The sequence below is a fragment of the Lemur catta genome, chromosome 2 (genome assembly GCF_020740605.2).
Source record: "Lemur catta isolate mLemCat1 chromosome 2, mLemCat1.pri, whole genome shotgun sequence".
NCBI classification, from domain to species: Eukaryota; Metazoa; Chordata; class Mammalia; order Primates; family Lemuridae; genus Lemur; species Lemur catta.
The window spans coordinates 99,640,169-99,662,145 of NC_059129.1; the positions used below are offsets into that span (position 1 = coordinate 99,640,169).

The 21,977-nt window shown below is 38.5% G+C and overlaps 1 protein-coding gene across 1 annotated transcript; it reads left to right on the top strand.

Annotated features, from left to right (window-relative positions):
- Nucleotides 1-223, top strand: LOC123633116 (SNRPN upstream reading frame protein-like). Its single transcript, XM_045544107.1, is given in 2 exon segments — nt 1-84; nt 86-223. Coding segments are annotated over 2 exon segments (216 nt in total). The 3' UTR covers nt 218-223.
- The last annotated feature ends 21,754 nt before the right edge of the window (nt 224-21,977 follow it).

The following is a 21,977-nucleotide window of genomic DNA, read 5'->3' on the forward strand; positions in this document are numbered from 1 at the left end:
ATGGAGCAAGCAAGGGATCACTTATACCTGAGATGTACTGCAGAACAGCACGTGCCACAGGTGAAAGTCCAAGTCAAACGCAGGACAGACTGACTGACTGAGCAACCAAGAGTGTCAGTTGTACCCAAGGTGTTCTCAGCAGCAGCAAGCACCTATGGTGGATTTCCAGGCTGAACTGAGACAGGCATTCTTAGCTGAGACACCAAGAGGTGGTTAAAGCAGTATTGGAACAAGGAAGATGATTCCAAACAAAAACTAGGCTCCATCTATTGTTTGAAGCTTCTGCTCAGCTTGCATTGTTTCTAGGAGAACCTGCATCATACCTTTATCTATAGCCTTCCCTTAGGTCTTACAGATCACAAAATTTTAACTGTTCTTGAAAAAAATTAAAAGCACTACTCCACTGAACACATGAATGATAAGAAAGCAAAACAGCCTTATTGTTGATATGGAGACAGTTTGAGTGGTCTCGATAGAAGATTAAACCAGCCACAATATTCCTTTAAGCCAAAGCCTAATCCAGAACAAGGCCCTAACTCTCTTCAATTCTGTGAAGACTAAGAGAGGTGGGAAAGCTGCAGAAGAAGAGTATGAAGCTAGCAGAAGTTGGCTCATGCTATGTAAGGAAAGACACCACCTCCATAACATAAAAGTACAAAGTAAAGTGGCAATTGTTGATGGAGAAACTGCAGCAAGTTATCCAGAATATCTAGCTAAGATCAGTGATAAAGGTGGCTACACTAAACAGCAGATTTTCAATGTAGATGAAATAGCCTTATAATGGAAAACGATGCCATCTAGGACTTTCACAGAGAGGAGAAGTCAATGCCTGGTGTCAAAGCATCAAAGAACACTGACTTTCTTGGTAGGGGTTAATGCAGCTGGTAAGTTTAAGTTGAATCCAATGCTCATTTACCATTTTGAAAATCCTAGAGCCCTTAAGAATTATGCTAAATTTACTCTGCTATGCTCTGTAAATGGAACAACAAAGCCTGGATGACAGCACATCTGTTTACAGCATGGTTTACTGAATAGTTTAAGCCCACTGTTGAGACCTACTACTCAGAAAAAAAAAGATTCCTTTCAAAAGACTATTGCTCATTGATAATTCACTTGGTCATCCAAGAGCTCTGATGGAGATGTAGAAGGAGATTAATCTTGTTTTCATGAGTGCTTATACAACATGCATTCTGTAGCCCATGGATCCAGGCGTAGTTTTGACTTTCAAGTTTTATATTTAAAAAATACATCTTGTAAGGCTATAGCTGCCATAGACAGTGATTCCTCTGATGGATTTGGATGAAGGAAATTGAAAACATCTGGAAAGGATTCACCATTCTTGATGCCATTAAGAATATTTGATTCATGAAAGGATGTCAAAATATCAACATTAACAGGAGTTTGGAAAAAATTGATACCAACCCTCATGGATAACTTTGAGAGATTCAAGCCTTCAGTGGAGGAAGTCCCTGTGGATGTGGTGGAAATGGCAAGAGAACTAGAATTATTAAGTTAATAGTATTAATAGAAGTCAATTCTGAAGATGTGACTGGAGTGCCACAATCTCATGATAAAACTTGAACGGATGAGGAGTTGCTTCTTATGGCTGAGCTAAGAAAGCAGTTTCCTGAGATGGAATCCAATCCTGATGACAATGCTGTGAACATTGTTGAAATGACAACAAAGGATTTAGAATATTCCATAAACTTTGTTGATAAAGCAGCATCAGAGTTTTAGAGGATTGACTCCCATTTTGAAAAAACATCTACTGTGAGTAAAATGTGATCAAACAGCATCTCATGCTACAGAGAAATCTTTCATGAAAGGAAGAGTCAATTAACATGGCAAACTTCATTGTCTTATTTTAGGAAATTGCCACAGCCTCCTCAACCTACAGCAACCACCACACCACCCTCATCAGTCAGCAGCCATCAACCTTGAGGCAAGTCCCTCCACCAGCAAAAAGATTACAACTTGCTGAAGGCTCACATGATCATTAGCATTTTTAGCAATAAAGTATTTTGAATTAAGGTATGTACATTTTATATATAATGCTATTACACATTTAATTGACTACAGAATAATGTAAACATAACTTTCATATGCACTGGGAAAGCAAAAAATTTGTGTGACTCACTTTATTGTGATGGTTTGAAACCAAACCTGCAGTATCTCCAAGGTATGCCTGTATATATTTTAAAATAATAATTTTGAAACAATTTTCCTAAGACTACCATGTGGACTATACAATACCATATGTAATTATATCACTACTACCGATAAAATGTGGGATTTTATGAAAATATTGTGTCATAAGATTCTGTGATTCCAGAGACTTGAGTACTCTTTACCTACTACTTGTCTATACAGACGGATTCTGTAGGAGTAAATTACAGAAATATGCCAGATTTTCTTTGGAGATACATATACATTCATAACTGCTATGCATCTGGGTTCTAATTTTTCACTCTACAAATTAATATTATTCTAAAAATATATTTGAATCCAATTATTTGACTGTTCCCATAAGAATTTTTTCTATAAAAATCTCTTATTAAAAACTAGGGCATATTAGTCAGACAGTTTTTCAATCTGTTTTTTTCAATGAGTACAGAAAGAAGTAATTTAGCAAGTGTAAAACTTAAGGGCAAATTTAAAAATTTAAAAAAAAAAAAAAGCAGCTTGATTCCTAAAACAGCAAAATAAATTCTTGCAATACCACGTTGTTGACAGCAGGTGTCGCAGTCGACCGGAGGTAAAGCTCTGGGCTCCCCAGCTAGCAAGGCCAGGTAACAGCACCCTTAATGATACAGCAGAAGGTGTTTCACAATAGCAAATCTCTGGTTATTTTAAAAGATCTTGTAAAATCCTAAAAAAGTTTTGACAACAAAATTATTTTAATTTGGAAAACAAAACCTTCTAAACTTCGTCAGTACTAATTCTGACAGTCTCTTTCAAATCCATCCCTTCTCCTTCACATTCTCTCACTGGTTTGTTCTTGGATCATGGGCTAGTGCAGCATAGCTGAGTGGTTGAGGACATGGACTCTTAAATCCCTGCTCCAAAATCTATTACTTGTGTGGCCACAGGCAAAATTATTAGACCAGGACTAGCCACATAGTTTGTGATGTCCAGTGCAAAGTGAAAATGAGGACCCTTCGTTTAACAATGAAGAATTTCGATACGGCAACAGCAGAGCGTTAAAGCAAATGCCAGGCCCTGTGCAACTGAACCGATCATATGCCCAGGAACCTGGCTCGTAAGTAACTTCTGCAAACCTTCCCCATTTTCCTCTAGATAAACTAAAGATAATGATAGGTCCTGCCTCATGGACTTGTAAAGATTAAGCAGAATAATGCACATAAAACATTTATCGAATTGGCTCATAGTGAGCTCTCGATAAATGGGAGCTGTTGTTTTTATGTCCTTCATTAGGCTTCTATGCCTCTCCTCACCAGTGCCAATCCATTGTACAGAGTCTCACTGCCCAGGCTAGAGTGGCGTGGCGTCAGCCTAGCTCACAGCAATCTCAAACTCCTGGGCTTAAGCGATCCTACTGCCTCAGCCTCCCGAGTAGCTGGGATTACAGGCATGCACCACCATGCCAGGCTAATTTTTTCTGTATATATTTTTAGTTGTCCATATAATTTCTTTCTATTTTTTTAGTTTTTTTTTAGTAGAGACAGGGTCTCGCTCTTGCTCAGGCTGGTCTCCTGAGCTCAAACGATCCACCCGCCTCAGCCTCCCAGAGTGCTAGGATTACAGGCCTGAGCCACCGCGCCCGGCTAGGGCAATCTTCTTTAGCACAGTTCTCATTATGCCCCTGCCCTGTTTCTACAAGAAACAAACCCTCATTGCCTACAGAACAAAAATCCAAATCTAACTCAAATCTCATTTTCCAGGTTCATCTCCTATCACCTGTCTGGCTCCTGGTCTCCCTCTGAGCTCAGTCTTATCCTCCTGTGCCTTTGCTCACCCTGTTCCTTTTGCTGAAAGTGTCCTCTCCCCAGGGAAGGAGGGAATATACAGGAAGCTAAGTCACAGATCTCCCTTAGAATTGCTTACAATCTAGAGTGGGAAACAGAGCATTACACAAGAGGTTTAGCAATAATGCCAAGTGGGAGTGGTCAAGGGAAAAAGTGTCATAGAAGTTCAGAAAGGCAAAAGTCATAACTAAAATGGCACTTAAAAAATCATTTCATAGTTTTTAATGGTTAATATATTATACACATAGATTGTAAGTTATATGTATCAAAACCCATAGTTCCATGGATTCTTTTTCAAAAATATAATTCATACTTTTAAGTTATTAGACGCTAAACTTGAAAGAGGGGGCAATGTGTTCTTTTTTTAGAGTAGTTTTAGGTTCACAGCAAAATGGAGCAAAAAGTACCTAGAGTTCCCTATACCCTGTACACATCCCCCCCCACACACACACAACCACCCCCACTGTTGACATTCTGCACCACAGTGGTAAATTGAGTACAATCAATGAACCTATGTTGATACAGCATTGTCACCTAAAGTCCATGGCTTACATTACCATTCACTCTTGGTGTTGTACATTCCATAGGTTCTGACAATTTACAATGACATGTATCCGCTATCGTAGTATCATACAAAATGGTTTCACTACCCTGAGAATCCTCTGTGCTCTGCCTATTCATCCCTCCTTCCCCACAACCTCTGGAAACCATTGATCATTTTACTGTCTCCATAGTTTTACTTTTTCCAGAATGTCATGTAATTGGAATCATAAAGTATGTAGCTTTTACAAATTAACTTTTTTTACCTGGTACTATGCATCATTTAAGTTTCCTCTGTGTCTTTTCAGGGTACAATGTGTTTTTTAAATAAAATAAAATGTAATTCATATTTAATTACAGAGGAGAATAATTAGATGATTGCTCTTTTTTACTTTAAAATGTACTTTAAATTTAATGGAGAGTTTTTTCAACAATTATTATGCTGAAGACCTTTCTGTAGGATAATTTGTCCACATATACTAATTGTCAGAATGGGCAGAGACAGTATATTCCTAAAGGCTCTCTTTGAATTTTAGAGACAAGCAGTATAGTTTAAAACATCTAATTTTCTTTTAATTGAGGAATTCAGTTTGCCTTTTTAAAAAGTCTGTTGTGGATAACTGCTGAATTTTTGAAAAGCCTGTTTTATAATCATTATCTTTTCCTACTCTCACCTCCAGGATCTGATGGTATAGTCAGCCCTTACCTCATTATCTTTCTCCTTTGGAGGAATTGCTAAAAGCATGCCATGGTATACTTTTCATGTTCTCTAAACAACACAACAGAAACACTCTATAACCATTATCATGTTTCATTTATTATCATGATTCATTTATTATCATGGGCTGTAAACGACTAGCATGATTTAAGAGGCTGAGAGAGAAGGGAGAGTTTAGGTATTAAGGGAAAGAAATAAAGAATGATCAAAAGCTGGGATGAAACCAATGATCAAGTTCATTCTTGGGGTGTTGTGAGTATATTCTGCAAATGTAAGATACTTTATGTCGGGAAGTTAGAAAACTTCATCACATATACACTATTTATTTAATAAACACATACAAAGTATGGCTGGGCATTATTCTGAAACATTTTCCTAATATTCTAACCAGAGTTTCTGTGCTCATACAATTTGAGGTCCTCTTTAGAAAGCATTCCTGCTCACAAATACAAAATTAGGTGAACCTGCAAGTGAAGGGCTTTGTGTTAAACTCACATGCTTCTAACCATTGAGAGACTGAAGTCAAAAACAATCTTCAGGCAGCCTGACACTTCACCTCTCTCAGGTGTCCAAGACTGCTTCTCGGCCCCTGATCTAAAATTCTCCATAGAGAACCAGTTAATCTCGGTTGAATTGCCATGAGAGCAAAAGGCAAAATTAAATCTATTCTTTTTAAACAAGATTCTTTCATGTTCTGCTTGCCACATATTTCTATCTACAACTAATGCACCTTTATTTTGTTTATGCCTTATTTTAGGCAGTTTTTCTAACATTCTTTTTCATTCACTAACCATAACATGAAGTTTATACATTACTACAAGATCCATACAAATAAAGTATCATTTTCTACAACCCTCACCCTTCGCCAGCAATTGATGAAATGATTAATGTTCTCACAGAACAGTGTGTTTGTTCATTCAAGAGGCTTTTATGCACAATACTGTGCAAGGCGCTCAGGACACTAAGATGCATCAGAAATCATTTCTGCTCACAAGGCACTCACATTCCAGTGTGGGAGAGAACTGACAAATAAGCAAATGACTGCAACCGTCCCCAACAGGCTGTAATAAAACTATATACAACTTGCCATCGGAATCTACCTTCAAGAACAACTAGTAGCAACGTATAAGAGAACCCTTAGGGGGTGACTAGAGCACAGCAGGTAGACAAGGAAGGTTAGGGCCAGGGGCACTAACCAACGGATCCATAGTTCTGATGCAGGGGTTTGAAGAATTTGGATGGGAAAGTAATTTCATCTTTATTTTCACTCACCTCCAGTTTGAATGTTAGCATTTCCTTCCATTATAAATTCAGGGCACAAACTGGAGTAATATGAGCAATACGTGTAACTTGTCACCAGTAGAAACATGGATATATTCAACTTAGTTGATTCAGATCCTTGAAATATTTATACTCATCACTACTTTGAAATTATAGTAGATATTAGGCCCACTGTGAGACCTTATTATTTTGTGCATTAATAAAGAAATATAACACAAACTTGTTTTCCTAATATTTTGGTAACTGTGTTATTAATATAATGGGGTTTCTTTGTAATAATATGTATGTGGATGCATTTAAATACATTATTCTAAGAAAGGCTCCAAAGGCTTTACTAGACTAAGAGATCTATTGCAAAAAAAAAAAAAAAAAAAGGATAGATAAATAAGGTCAGGAACCCCTGCTCTAGGCAGAAGGAACAGAATATGCAAAGATACAACACTGTCAAAGATGAGGACTTGTTCAGAATTTAATCCCCAATACTGTCTTTTCTTTCTCCTGACTCTCAATTCTGTCCACTTCCGTACTCTTCCTCTCTTACTGTCACTCTCCTAGTTTGGGACACTTGTCAGTCTGGCCTTCCTCCAATCCATTTCCGCACTTTCCCCAGAATGCTCTATGTAAAATGCCAAGATGATTGTGCTGCTGCTACTCAGGCTGAAGGAGAGTGGGACTGGCTGAGCCTCCATCTTACCTCTCCCTGCAGTCCCTGAGGCCCCTCTATGGAGCCCTTGGTATCTACACAAAGAAGTTGAAAACTTGGGTCCACATGAATTTCTGTAGCAACTTTATTCATAAATGCCAAAACTGGAAGCAGCCAAGACATCCTTCAGTAGGTGAATGGATAAATAAACTGGGATATATCCAGACAATGAAATATTTTTCAGTGCTGAAAAAAAATGAGCCACAAAGTCATGAAAAGAGATTTAAGGAAACTAAAATGCACATTGCTAAGTGAAAAAAGCCTGTCTGAAAAGGCTACATACTGTATGATCCCAAGTATATGACATTCTGGAGAAGGCAAAACTACAAAGACAGTAAAAACATCAGTGGTTGCCAGGGCTTGGGAGGAGAAAGGGATGAACAGTCAGAGCATGGAGGATTCTTAGGGCAGTGAAACTACTCTGTATGATACTAGAATGGTGAATATTTGTCATTATAAATTTGTCCAGACCTATGGATTGTATAACACCAAGAATGAACCCTTATGTAAACTGTGGATACTAGGTGATAATGATGTGTAAATGTAGTTTCATCCATTGTAACAAATATACCACTCTGGTGGGCAATGTTAATGGCGGATGCTGTGCATTTGTGGGGGCAGAGGACATGGGAAATCTCTGTACCTTCTGTTCAGATTTGCTGTGAACCTAAAACTGCTGTAAAAAATAAAGTCTATTAAAAAGGTGGGATGAGATTACCTGTGAAGTATTCTTACGGAATTTTATGGTAACATCTAAAGAGATCTAGAGTTTGAGAAAGAAATCTAGACTGGAGGCATTTTCATAAGGAGTCATTTATCACTTGCATTAGTCTGGGTCCTCCCAGAAGCAGAAGCCAAGATGGGATTAAACTTGCACAGATGTTATCAGGAGAAATCCCTGTGACAGAAAGTGGGAGGGAGACAGAAGGGGCTGGGAGAGCCAACAGTCAGTGGAGGGAAGGAGAAGGCAAAGTATTCACAGCTAATAGGTGCAGTACGCACGGTGTGGGGGGGATATGCTTGTAGCTCTGACTTGGGCGGTGCAAATGCAATAGCAAACCCAAACATTTGTACCCCTGTAAAAATTTTGTAATAAAAACTAAAAGGAGAAGGCAAAGGATGGAAGCCAGTGTAGCCTAAGGAAGGTACAGCAAGAAATTTTGAGGAGTCCTCAAGCCAAAGTCTCCTCCACGCTCAGTCACTGGCCAGGAGCTCCATGTGGGAAGCAAGAATTTCAGAGTGCAGCCATTGGGACCTTGGTCATTTACTCTCACTCATGGTCTGTGAGGTATAGTCTCCTGGCCACCATCACACTTTAATTAACAAATACTTACTGTCTTTTAATACATATACATCAGTGTAAATGAAAGTCCAATATTATAAACTGCTCTTTGCTGTCAAGAAGATCTAATCTTTGCATCTCCTGACCACGGTTTCAGACCATCACTTTTCCCTTCTAGATTTCTCTATAGTTCCTTACACTCATATACTAGCTATTTAGGCATTAACAGATAAACCTATTCATAATGACTTGCTCCTGAATTGCTTTTTTGCCTACATGTCTTAATCTGACACTGGATGTTGTTTTGTGAGCACTTTCTTCCTCTATTCCTCTTTGGGCAACTCTATTTGTCCACTCCTCCTTGCCTGTTTATGCCTAGACTAAGTCAAATTTCTATTTTGTCCCTTTTATATTTTGGCTGGATCCTGTCAACTGGGTATGGAGTGGTGGTGGTGGCAGGATGGAAGATTAAGGAGAAGCACTGCAAAACATTATGAAGCCTAGCCCTACCATCAATTAGCTGTGTAACCTTGGACAAATGATTTAACCTTTCTTTTTTTTCTTTTGAGGCAGAGTCATGCTCTTTTGCCCCGGCTGGAGTGCAGTGGCATCATCCTAGCTTATTGCAACCTCAAACTCCTGGACTCAAGCTATCCTCCTGCCTCAGCCTTCCAAGTAGCTGGGACTACAGGTACATACCACAACACCTGGCTAATTTTTTCTATTTTTGGTAGAGACGGAGTCTTGCTTTTGCTCAGGCTGGTCTCAAACTCCTGACCTCAAGCAATCCTCCCACCACGGCCTCCTGGAGTTCTAGGATTACAGGTGTGAGTCATTGTGCCTGGGCAGATTTAACCTGTCTATCCTTCATTCTTCTCACCTATAAAATAGGGATAACAATAGTTGCTGCCTCTTGGGTTATTATAATACCAAATTATATATATTTCATATATAACATACATAAACATGCTATTTGTTTATATATGTTATATATGTTACATGTTATATATGTTTAAATGTTATATTTATAATATATATATATAAAATACAGCACAGTGCCCAGTATATGGTGAGCACTCAAAAAATTAACTATAATAATAATTATTAATAATATCATTATTTTAACCTCCCTGCTATTAGAATCCCTCACTTGTTTCATGTTAATTTATTAGTTAATTAAAGCTTTCCTAAAATATTTCCTATTTACCAAATGTCACATATAGTAGGTACCATTTTTTGGCTCTCACTTTGGGCACTTTATAGTCTATGTAATCTGAACACAGATGGCAGAAAACTCAACCAAAATAGAGACGTATTTCTTCACATTACAAGAAGTCTAGGTCTTGGGTAGTGGCTCCAGGATGGCATCATTGTTCCAGGATGCTTTTATCTTCCTGCCCCATAATCCTCTGGGCCATAAGATGGCTTCTTTGGCATAACATCTATGTGACAGGAAGGAAAAAGAAAAGAAGACAGAAAGGATGGAGGCCAAGGACTTTTTCCTCTCAAAGGTTTATTATTTCATTTAAGAAGGCAACCCTCCCCTGACTGCCCCCATCCAGGAACATCTACTCACATCTCACTGGTCAAAATTGTGTCAAGTGACTACCTTTATCTGGAAAGCAGACTGGGAAATAAAGTATTTTCAGTTGGACACATTTCTTACCGCAAAGAGAATCAGGGTAATGTTCTTGAGACAGGGAACCAGCAGGCCTTACCAAATAGTCATAAGCCCTGAACCAAAGTTTCTGATGAAACAGGAGATAGAGAAACCGGCCAAAACCAGTTGGAGCCCAGATGGTGACAGAAAAAATGACCTCAGGTTACCCTCACTGCTCATTATAACACTAGTTATAATACATTAGCATGCTAAAAGGAACTCTCACTAGTGTCCGGACAGCTTACAAATGCCATAGCAACTCCCGGAAATTGCCCTGTCTGGTTTAACACATTGACTGCCATGTGAGTTGTATTAATAATTAACTCAGGCTAGTTTTGAGCCCAGGGCCTCATAAAGCAAAGTTCTGCAGTTGGTTTGTGAAAATCTTACTTGATGTTTTCATTGTTACAATTAATATTGACAATTTAATTCTAAAAACGTGGATTGCATTGCATATAACTCACACACAGAAAACAATAAAAAATAACAACTTAGAAAGCATCCTTTTGTTTTAATAAAACACCATGGCTCCAGGGAAAATTTTTTTTCTAGTGTGGCAGTCAATGTGTTATATGGGAGGGGGAGCCCCGCTGAACAACCCCCATATTGTTCTGTGACCCCAATTTGTGTTAGGGTGTGTGCCTTTGGGATCGCTGTTGGACATCGCTCCCCCAGATGTTCTGGGGTCCTCAGCTTTTGGTACAGGAACCCTCATAGTCGCTTCCTGGATGCTTTCTTTGCCTACTATGGAATTCAGACCATAGTTACTTCTCTGGGTTTCATTGCTGTATGTGCTCTGAAAATCCTGATTTTAGTCACCTTGTTTTCAACTCTCCTTCTATACTTTGCTTGTTAAAACATCTTTTTTTTTAATTGTATCCCCTTTATGGGTGGATGCAGCCACCATTCCTTTGCTCACATACATCTCACAATTCACCTTCGTGGTGCACTGTTAGCTATACCTGTGCCCTCTCTGCAGGAGTTAGCAACAATCACATTATACATTTTCTTAGAGGAAAGGGGAAGGTGGGACTACAAGAGACAACTGGTTTTTTGCTAGGCTTAGGAGGACCCCTGTATCAAGTTGATACTGTACTGTGGTCAGATATGGGGGCATCTGCAAGTATTCTGAAGGATTCCCCACTAGGGTGCCTCCTCAGCAACAGGGATAAATTTAAGCTTAAGGTCTAAAGAGAAAGAAACTTACATTCTATTGCAATACTGCCTGGGCCCAGTACAAGCCGGGAGACCAGAAAATGTGGCCCGAGAATGGTTCTTTGAACTATAACACAATTTTACAATTGGACTTATCTGTAAAAGAGAGGGAAAATGGGGTGAAGTTCCCATGTACAGGCTTTTATTGCCCTCTACCAAGATCCACATTTAAGAAATAATTGTAGGATGTGTCTGGCTCATATTACTCTCAGGCCCCAAGACACTGTGCTGGACATCATAGATGATCCTCTCCTGGCTGCTCCCCCAGATGGCCAACGCCCCTCCCCACCCCCCAGCCTTCTCAGTCTCCTGACTCTGAGGGTGGTTTTGCCAGTTCTCCAGCATAGGACTCCACGCCAGGGTCATCAGGAACCCTCCTCCTTTTCCAACCAGTCCCAATCTATATCGTCTGCTGCCTGAAGAAGTAGGGGCGCAGGCCCTATTAGTACTACCAGGAGTGGGGCCCAATATCAACCTCTAAAATCAAACCTGTGTCCATTGTGGGAAGTGGCTGACTGGAGATGGGGGATGAGCAAAGTACACGTGCCTTTTTGTATATCTGATGTGGCTTTATGTAAAGAAAGATTTGGTTGGTTTTCAGAGGATCCAGGGAGGTTTATTGAGGAATTTGTTAAGCTGACCCTATGTTTAGACTTGACTTGGCATGACTCACAAATATTATTGTCCACTTGCTGTACAGTAGACGAGAAACAGAGAATTCTAGGCACTGCCTGTGAACATGCAGATGGGGTGGCCACTCAAAATCAGGGTCATGCTGTTTATTGTGGAGGGGAAAGATGCTGTTCCACATCTGGACCCCCAGTGGAATTATCAGAGGGGCTCCTCAGATCTTGAGCACAGAAACCACATGCTAAGTCATTTGATAGAAGGCATGAAAAACTGTGTGGTTAAGCCAGTTAATTATGACAAGGTTAGGGAAGTGACTCCAGGGAGGGATGAAAATGCTGCTCTGTTTCAGGGCTGCTTGGTTGAGGCGATCAGAAAATGTCCTAATGCAGACCCAGGCCCCTCAGAGGGCTGTGCTCTTCTGGGTGTGCATTTTATTTCCCAATCTGCCCCTGACATCAGGAGACAGCTGCAAAAGGCTGCTATAGGACCTCAACCCCCCGTGAACCAACTCTTAGACATGGCCTTTGGAGTTTACAATAATACGGACAGGACAGAGGAGGCAGGGAAAACCAAAAGAAATGTTCGAAAGGCAAAATCATTAGCAGCTGCTTTAAGCTCCCTGCTACCTCTGAGTTATGCCTCTGAAAGAAATGTTGTGAGGTTGGTGGCATCTGGGATACCCAGACAAGAGCCCCCGACTTGCTGGTCCTTGGGCCTGAATCAGTGTGCCTTCTGCAAGCAGGGGGGCCATTGGAAGACAGATTGTTCCAAGCTCCAAAGGGAACTTGAAGGGGCCTGGGTCACCTGAACCCTTCATGGCTGGGAGGACTGATGGGGCCTGAGGGCCCCCACGGCTCCTGCTGGACACCTTATCATCTCCACAGAAGAGCTTCGGGTAACCCTTGATGTGGCAAGTAAGTACATTGAGTTCTTACTGGGTACAGGAGCTGCTTTCTCTGCACTGACCCGTTTCTCAGGGCCACTGTCCTCCTGTTCCTGTACAGTAATGGGGATTGATGGTCAGTCAAGGATCAGGAGATTTACTCACCCTCTTGGTTGCACCATGGGGAACCATGTATTTTCCCACAGGTTCTTACTTATGCCTGGATGTCCTACTCCCTTGCTGGGAAGAGACTACTCATTGTCCCAATTACAGGCCACAGTTCAATTTGGGGAACCTCATGAAAGAGTAACAGGCCAGCGAGGGACACTACTTTAGCTCTAAGTACCTGCCTTAGCATAGATAAAGACCTCCCTTCCACCGCATACCGGTTCTCAAGTACACCCCTGTTTTGGGATGTAGAGGTTTCTGGTAGAGCTGTTAATGTACCCACACTCCAGGTTACTTGAAAACCTAATCTTAGTTACCCATGGAAGAAACAATATCCTTTGAGATCTGAGGCCCAGTGGGGTGTCAAATCCCCGATAACAAAATTTTTGAAATATGGGTTGTTGTGGCCCTGTCAATCCCTGCATGACACCCCCATTCCCCTGTAAAGAAACTGAGTGGGAAGTATAGTAGTAATTTGTCCAGGATCTGGGGGCTGTCAATGAGGCAGTGGTCCCAGTTCATCCAATAGTCCCCAACCCTTATACCATACTGACCCAAGTCCCCAAGGATGCCAGTCACACATATTATGTCCCAATGTACCTGAATCATTTTATGCCAAGGCTTTAGAGACAGCCCCCATCTATTTGGGAATGCACTGGCAGAGGAGTTAAGGGAATTGCAGCTACCCAAAGGGCACCTTCTACAATAGGTTGATGACTTGTTAATATCTAGCCTGACTAGAGAAGATTCTGACAAAAACACCATCCAGGTCCTAAAATTCTTGGGAGAAGAGAGAGGATATTGAGTACCCCCCATAAGGCACAGATCTCTTTTCAAAGGGTTAAATATTTCAGACACATGCTCACCCCAGGAACAAGAACTTTGGCACAGGAACAAAAAGAGACCATCTCGGCACTCCAGCCTCCTCAGACTAAAAAGTAGCTAAGAATCCTTTTAGGAATAGCAAGATTCTGTCAAATCTGGGTTCCCAGTTTTGGGGTCCACTTTCCTGCATTATCTTGAAGAAGGAGAAATGAATATTGGGTGAACAACTAGCCATGTCTGCTATATGATCTCATTTAATTCTACTTTTAAAAATCATGGCCGGGCGCGGTGGCTCACGCCTGTAGTCCTAGCGCTCTGGGAGGCCGAGGCGGGTGGATCGCTTGAGGTCAGGAGTTCGAGACCAGCCTGAGCAAGAGCGAGACCCTGTCTCTACTAAAACTAGAAAGAAATTATATGGACAGCTAAAAATATATATAGAAAAAATTAGCCGGGCATGGTGGCGCATGCCTGTAGTCCCAGCTATTCAGGAGGCTGAGGCAAGAGGATTGCTTGAGCCCAGGAGTTTGAGGTTGCTGTGAGCTAGGCTGATGCCACGGCACTCACTCTAGCCTGGGCAACAAAGTGAGACTCTGTCTCAAAAAAAAAAAAAAAAATGACACTTTGTCCAAAATCTGGTACTATGGGCTTGAATCTAGCATTCCATAATTTAGATAATTGGGTGGGTGCATCATAGCCGATGTCAATTCAGTAGGAGAAAATAAATTATACAAACTTTTGAATTGAATTGATTGATTCACTTAGGACTTCTAGATAATAAGTATAATTAATAACAAATGGGCTAGATTATCCCATGTTTAAGTTACCGATGACTAGTAAGTTAAGCAGCATTTGAAACTGACTGCTTAAACACTTAAGCTACCTTTGTTATGCCATTACTACAGTGTATGAAATTATATTCTATTTTTCTAAATCAACCTACACAGCCCATTGCTTATGTGTTACCTGTATTTCACTCATCAGCCACAAATCCTTTTTCAGAACAGGGCAAATATGAATAAATAATTCAGTAATATTTAATTCATACACCTTAATAAGTATTACAAATGAGAAGGAAGATTGTTATTTTAATTTCTTCGTATAATAATTATGTCCTCTCTTTTGCTCACTCATCTGGGAGAATTATATAATGCTCTCCATTTACTATGAGTAGGCAATGCTCAGCCTGTGTGGTATGCAGATGTATCATATCTTAGTTTCAGAACACGACTTCATCCGAGCAATTTGTGTTAGCAAATCAGGCATGAGTGTTGTCCTCGTTAGCTATTTAGGCCAAGCTGGGAAGAGAAGAGGAGTAACAGTGGGCTAAGGAATGGCTAAGAAAAGAGACTAAAGTTTATCATGAGTTTTTATGTATTACACTATTAAACTAATGTTAATGAAAAAAATTCACATTAAAGCAGCAACTTCTTTATTTTATCCTCTAATCATGTAAAATTTATTAGTCTTATGTGTCCAACTAAATTTTAAACTCCTAAAGGATGTTTTAGACCCTATATAGCACATAGCTATACTCTGAACAATGATTATTGATTGACTAAAGGATGTATTTTATTAAAAATTCCAGTGTTAACTCCCAATTGCCAGTAAATTCACTTTATAGCTAAAATGAATTCCTTGAATGGAGACTTTCTATTAACTTTATAGTGATACCATTAAATTAATTAACATAACACTACAAAGTCAGGTGATTTATTTTTAAACTAGCATAATGGAACATAAAATATGTTGTTCTTTTTCAAAATTGAAACACTAGAAGACTACACACATATTGAACAATAATGTAATTACTCAAAGCATCAGCAAAACTTCTTTGCAGGTGCCTTTGAAGCCAGTTAAACACACAAGAGAAACAATTCACATTACTTTGTAAATACAGCTAATTATTCCCCCACCTTTGGAAAAAAGCCATATGTTGAGTCATCTACTTTATTTACCATATTTGGCTTTAGATCACTCTCCCTGTGTTAAAAATATTGCCTTTGGAGGATAAATTTGCAGCCATAATATAATAAAATAAAAATGATACAGGATCATTCTAATACATTGTTGGCATATTGAGAAATCCTAAACTATGTACACAGGCCTTATTTATGTAGTGAGGACTGTCTATAATTAACCAATGAATCACTCTCTCTAGGCATTCTTAAGTTTGCTAAAGAATTAATATTAATGATATTAAGAAATAGTAAAAAAAAAAAAACAAGGAGAAAATTTTTAGCGCGTGTCTCCTAGGACTCAAAGTTGGTTAATGGCAATTATGTTTGTAATAATAGCATCACCAGGGTCCATAGAAGTCTGATTGAATATAGATAGGAGAACAACAAAATTATGCAACACAAGCAAATGTCTAGGTAAAAAGAAGTGTGTGAAATATGGATATATGATTAGCTCAAAGCACTTATTTAATTTTAGATTGTGCAATGGAAATGTTTTCCCACTCTTAGTGTTAACAACTTCTTTAATAAAATACATGTTTTGAGAATTGTTAACACATATTTCTAAAATGGACTAGGTTTTAGGTGTTGACTAAAATAATTAGTTGTTTCCTATAGCCTGAAACAGCAGAGAGGCTTTAGGTGAGGATGTGATAATGTTAGCTCTATAAGGCTGACCCTGTGGCTTATGCTGCTTTTTCAGCAACAATTGGTGGAGATGTTTTTGGAAATCAGGGAGAATAAAACAGAGCCAGGGGCCAACTAGGGCTACCATCATGGCAGAACTCTAAATAAAACCATAAAGCAGTTTTATCTGTAAAACTCAATGGTTAGCTGCTTGAGGACAGGGACCACCTGTGTCTGACACATCAGACAGCCACCAATTCCCACATTTTACCCAGAATATTTCTAGATTCAAGAGACTAATGGGTTTCTTGGTGGTGAAGTAAAATTAAAACTGACAAGCTACTGGAATATTTACTACCACATCAATGAATTATGTATTTATTTGCTTTTAATCTTGTGTGATATAGAGAGTGTACACCTCTAATCTGACATATAATCTATCATGTAATTCATTTACCCTTTTATTAGCAGTTTTGAAATGTTCATTTCAATTTTCTCCTGTTGTTACAGCTCCCCAGCCATTTCATTGTGTAACAAAATGAGAAATAACATGTTGAACAAATGGAATACAGCACTACAAAGTAAGAATGGCATGGTGAAGTACTTCAGTCATGGGATTTGGAGTCAGGAAGACATTGGTGGGAGTCTAAGCTCTGCCATTTAATATGTAACCCTCAATAAATTACTCAACTGCTCTTAGCTTCAGTTTTTCTTCTCCAAAAATGGGAATAATAATAAATAGGGATACCTACTTAGGTAGTTAGGAGGATTAAATAATGCGTGTAAAGGGACATAAGGGAATTTTTTTGGGGGGGTGAAGGAAATGTTCTACATCATGATTGTGATGGTAGTTACAGGACTATGTGCACTTGTCAAAATGCACAGAATTGTACACTTAAAAAGTATGAATTTTACTGAGTCAAGTATACCTCAATAAATCTGACTTTAAAAAATAAATAAAATTTAAAATGTACCCTAAAGTATTTAGCACAGTTTTGACACTTAGTAAGTGCATAATAAATGAGAGTTTTGTGTGGCTATATGAAAATTATGTAAAATTAATTCTTCTATTTTCCCAGTTATATCAATAGTTCTCCCCATAGTTACCAAATTCCTGCATTTCAGTGCAGTGAATTGAAGATAAAATCCAGTATCCCCTATAGTTCTCCTCTGCTCCTTAAATGTCCAAGGAAAGTGCAAAAGGAACAGTTCAAAGCACATTTCTATGATGCTGAATATTCCTTTACTTGACAAGGATCTATTTTACTCTCATTGAGGGCTCAATTCAATGATATGCAGAGATATAAAGGAGATATAGGCATTTCCCCAATTTAAACCCTTTATCTATTCATTCATTCCATAAATATTTATTGAATGCCTACTATGTGTCAAGCACTTACTTTGTTCTGGGAATACATTTGGGTCTATGGAAAAACAATCTCTGCCCTTATAAAATAGTCTTGTGGGGGAGATGGACTTTTATCCAAGAATTACACAAAAAAAATCAAAAGTAACAAAAATAAATACAGATGGACACCTGACTTAGAAACATTCACACAAAAGAGTAGCTGACCTGAAATTTCACAGAAATGAGAACAAACCAAGAGTTTTTCTTTTGTTGTGCAGATAAGAGGGTGAAAGACACACAGTCAGCCCTACATGTCCGTGGGTTGAATCTGTGGATTCAATCAACTATATCTTGAAAATATTCGGGGGGGGAAAAAAACGAATGGTTGTGTCTGTATTGAACATGCACAGACTATTTTTTTCGTCATTATTGCCTAAACAATACAATACAACAACTATTTACGCAGCATTTACATTGCATTAGCTATTGTAAGTAATCTAGAGATGATTTAAAGTGTATGGGAAGATACGTGTAGGTTATATGCAAATACTACACCATTTCATATCAAGAACTTGGACATCCTCAGATTTTGGTATCCTTGGGGGTCTTGGAACTAATTCCTATGGGCACTGAGGAACTACTGTAATCCTAATGGTGGGGAACTTCCTTGTGGGAGAGATTCTCAATTTTGAGTTCAAAGCATGTGGTCTATGGACAACTGGGTATATTTTTGTATGGATGTAGATGATGGTATTGTATCAATGTTACATTTTCTGAGTGTAGTAGTTGTATTGTGCTATGTAGGAGATTATCCTTGTACTTAGGAGGACACATGTTGAAGTATTTATGGATAATGTGTCCTCATGTCAGCATATTACTTTCAATGTTGAATTATAGATAGATACATAGATAGATAAAAGTGGCAAATTTTTAACAATTGATGATTTAGAGAGAAGATACATGGGTACCCTTCATTGTGCTATTCTCTTTCTCTAATTTTGTATACTCCCATTTTTCACCTCCCTTCCTTTGTGCTATTGTGGTCACATATTTCACTTTTAAATGTTGTAACTGCCTCAATATGTTATTATTTTTACTCTAAACAGCCAATTATCTTTTCAGAACTTTACAAATGAGGAAAAAGTCTTTTGTAGTTACCCATATACACATGTTCCTAGACTTATGATGGGGTTTGTGTCCCAATAAACCATCATAAGTTGAAAATGCATTTAATATACCTAATCTACTGAACATCATAGCATAGGATAGCCTACCTTAACCATGAGCCTACAGTTAGGCAAAATCATCGAACACAAAGCCTATTGTATAATAAAGTGTTGAATATCTCATGTGATTTATGGAATACTATACTGAAAGTGAAAAAGAGAATAGTAGTATGGGTACTTGAAGTACCATTGGTACTGAATGCATATCACTTTTGCACCATTGTAAAGTCAGAAAATTGAGTAGTTGAACCATCATGAGTCAGGGACTGTCTGTATTTGCCATTTGTAGCACTTTTCATTCTTTCATGTAGACCTAGTTTTGCCTGATATCACTTCCCTGAAGCTGAAGTGCTTCCTTTAACATTTCTATTTCTTGTAGTGTAGGTCTACTGGGGATGTGGTCTGTTGGATTTTGTCCTAGTATATCTTTATTTTTGTCTTCATTTTCAAAGAATATTTTTAGTGGATATAGGTTGCCTTTTTTTTCTGTCAGCACTTTAAAGATATGCCATTGTCTTCTAGCTTGTCTAGTTTCTGACCAAAAAAAATTGTATTCACTTTTATCTCTTATCCCCCATACACAATATGTCTTTTAATTGCCAGCTTTAAAATTTTTCTTTTTATCATTGGTTGTCAGAAAAATTATTATGATGTTGTTTCCATTTTTTCTACTTGGAATTCACTGTGTTTCCTGGATCTGTGGATTTATACTATTTATTAAATTTGGAAAAATTTTGCTATTGTTTCTTCAAAAAAAATTTTTTTATTTCTCTCTCTCTCCCTCCCACTCTCTCTTTCTCTCTTCTTTTCTTTCTTTTTAAAAATCTTTTCTTTTATACAGAAACTATCTGGAGAGTTTTTATTGCTATCTTTTAGGGTTTATTGATTATTTTTTCTGCAGCAAATAACCTGCTGTTAATTCCATCTAGTGATGTTTTTCTATTTCAGATGTTATATATTTCTACCTTTAGAGGTTTTATTTGAATCATATTTATATCTTTATCTCCTCATGTTCATGCTTTCCTTTAAATCCTTGAACATATTTATAATAACTGTTTCAAGTCTATGTCTGCTGGTTCCATCATCTCTGTTATTTCTGGGTAAGTTTCTATCGACTGATTTTTCTCTTTTTTGTGGGTCAAATTTTCCTGCTTTTTTGCCTGTCTAGTAATTTTTGATTGGATGCTGGAAATTGTACCCTATACTTTGTTGAGTGCTGAATTTTGTTGTTTTCCTTCAAAGGGTTTTGGGTTGCTTTTCTGGGATGCACTTAAGTTACTTATGAATCAGTCTTCCTGCAAAAAGTTTTGGGCTTTGTTTTGTTAAACTATCTGTGGATCAGTGTGATGCCTTTGAGGCCTGTTTTTAAGCTTCTTTGTTTTAGAGTGAATTTTCAGTAGCCTTTTCTCTGAGTTAGGTTAGCCATTCTACTTATGTGTGACCCTTCTGCAATCTCTGTTGAATTCCTGAGTGTTCAAAGAGGGCTCATTACCCTGCTTGGTCAGAATCTGAACATCTCCCAGTCTTGTGTGAGCTCTGAGAATTATTCAGCTGACTGGCTGCTGTTTGCTCTTCACTCTTTCCTAAGGAGTTTCCCCTCACTCATACATAGATTGGTATTCTGCAACAAACTCAAGGAACCACTATGCATATTTCTTGATTTTTTTTTTGTCTGTGTATCTCCTGCTACAATTCTCTGCCCCACAAAATCCAGCCACTTCAGCCTCCTCAAAATTCAATCTCTGTCTCATCAACTAAGCAAGACAACTTTGCTCTTCTTAGACTCGTCTACCTTTTGATATATTCCAGAAAGTGCCTGCAGGCACAAAGCAAGGGCAGCTGCTGTGCCTACCTCATTTGTTTTCCTTTTCTAATGGATTAGAGTCCTGTGCTGCCCATTTCTTCCCTATATAAAAAGTTTTTTCTTTTATTTATTTTGCTCTAGTTGTTAGTTGTTTATGGTGGAGAATCTGTACTGTTCCAGCTATTCTATTATGACCAGGAGCAGAATTTCCTTCATTGTTCTATTCTGGCAACTTTTCTGTATGTTTGAATTTTTTCAAAATAAAATATTTGTTTCTAAGTCTGGTGACCTTGGGATCTAGAGCCTGGCTGGCCACCATCTCTGAAGGTTCCAAGCCACAAGGAGAGACCCTAGGATCAAGGAAAAGGGAACTGAATGTGAACATGGGTTCTCCATGGTCCCAGGTACCTCAGCACTTCTGGTCCTGACTGATGGCAAGTGGGCAAGGAGAATGGGTTCCTGGTCTTACTGAATTCCTTTCTTACCACATGATATATTGTTTCATAGAAACAGTTTTACAAATGGTGGCGGCATGTCTTCAGGCAAGCCCACAAAGTCGGCAGTATTTATGTGATAATTATATTCTATGGCCTTTCATTGCAAATAAGGTATTTGGGCTCCATTATATGCTAAAATGATTCCTAACAGCCACTACATAAACTTGTTTCTATGAAACATTGTATTCTACATTTCAAACAATGGACTTATAAAGTACAGCTAATTTGTACTTCGGTGACTTCAAGAATATGACTTGACCTTAATAATACAGTGGAAGAGAACAGAGTTTAATCCTCTAGTATCTGTATTAGTTTTCTATTGTCTTTTGCTGCATAACAAACCACCTCAAATTTTAGTGTCTTATTTGAACACTGTCTGTCTAATAAATCACAAAAGTACTATAAAAATGTTTATGATATTAAGACCAGTTGAAGACTTTTCTGTTACATCTATTGAAATTATTTTAAAATAGATTTTTAATTCATCTAACCCAAGTGGACACTTTGTAATGAATGTCAGCAAAGATGCATTTTCTTATTAAATGCCTGGAACATAGCTGAATCTATGTGGTAGCTCAGAGTTTTCCATTGCCTCCTTCCATTATACATCTCTGAGGTTATGATACAAA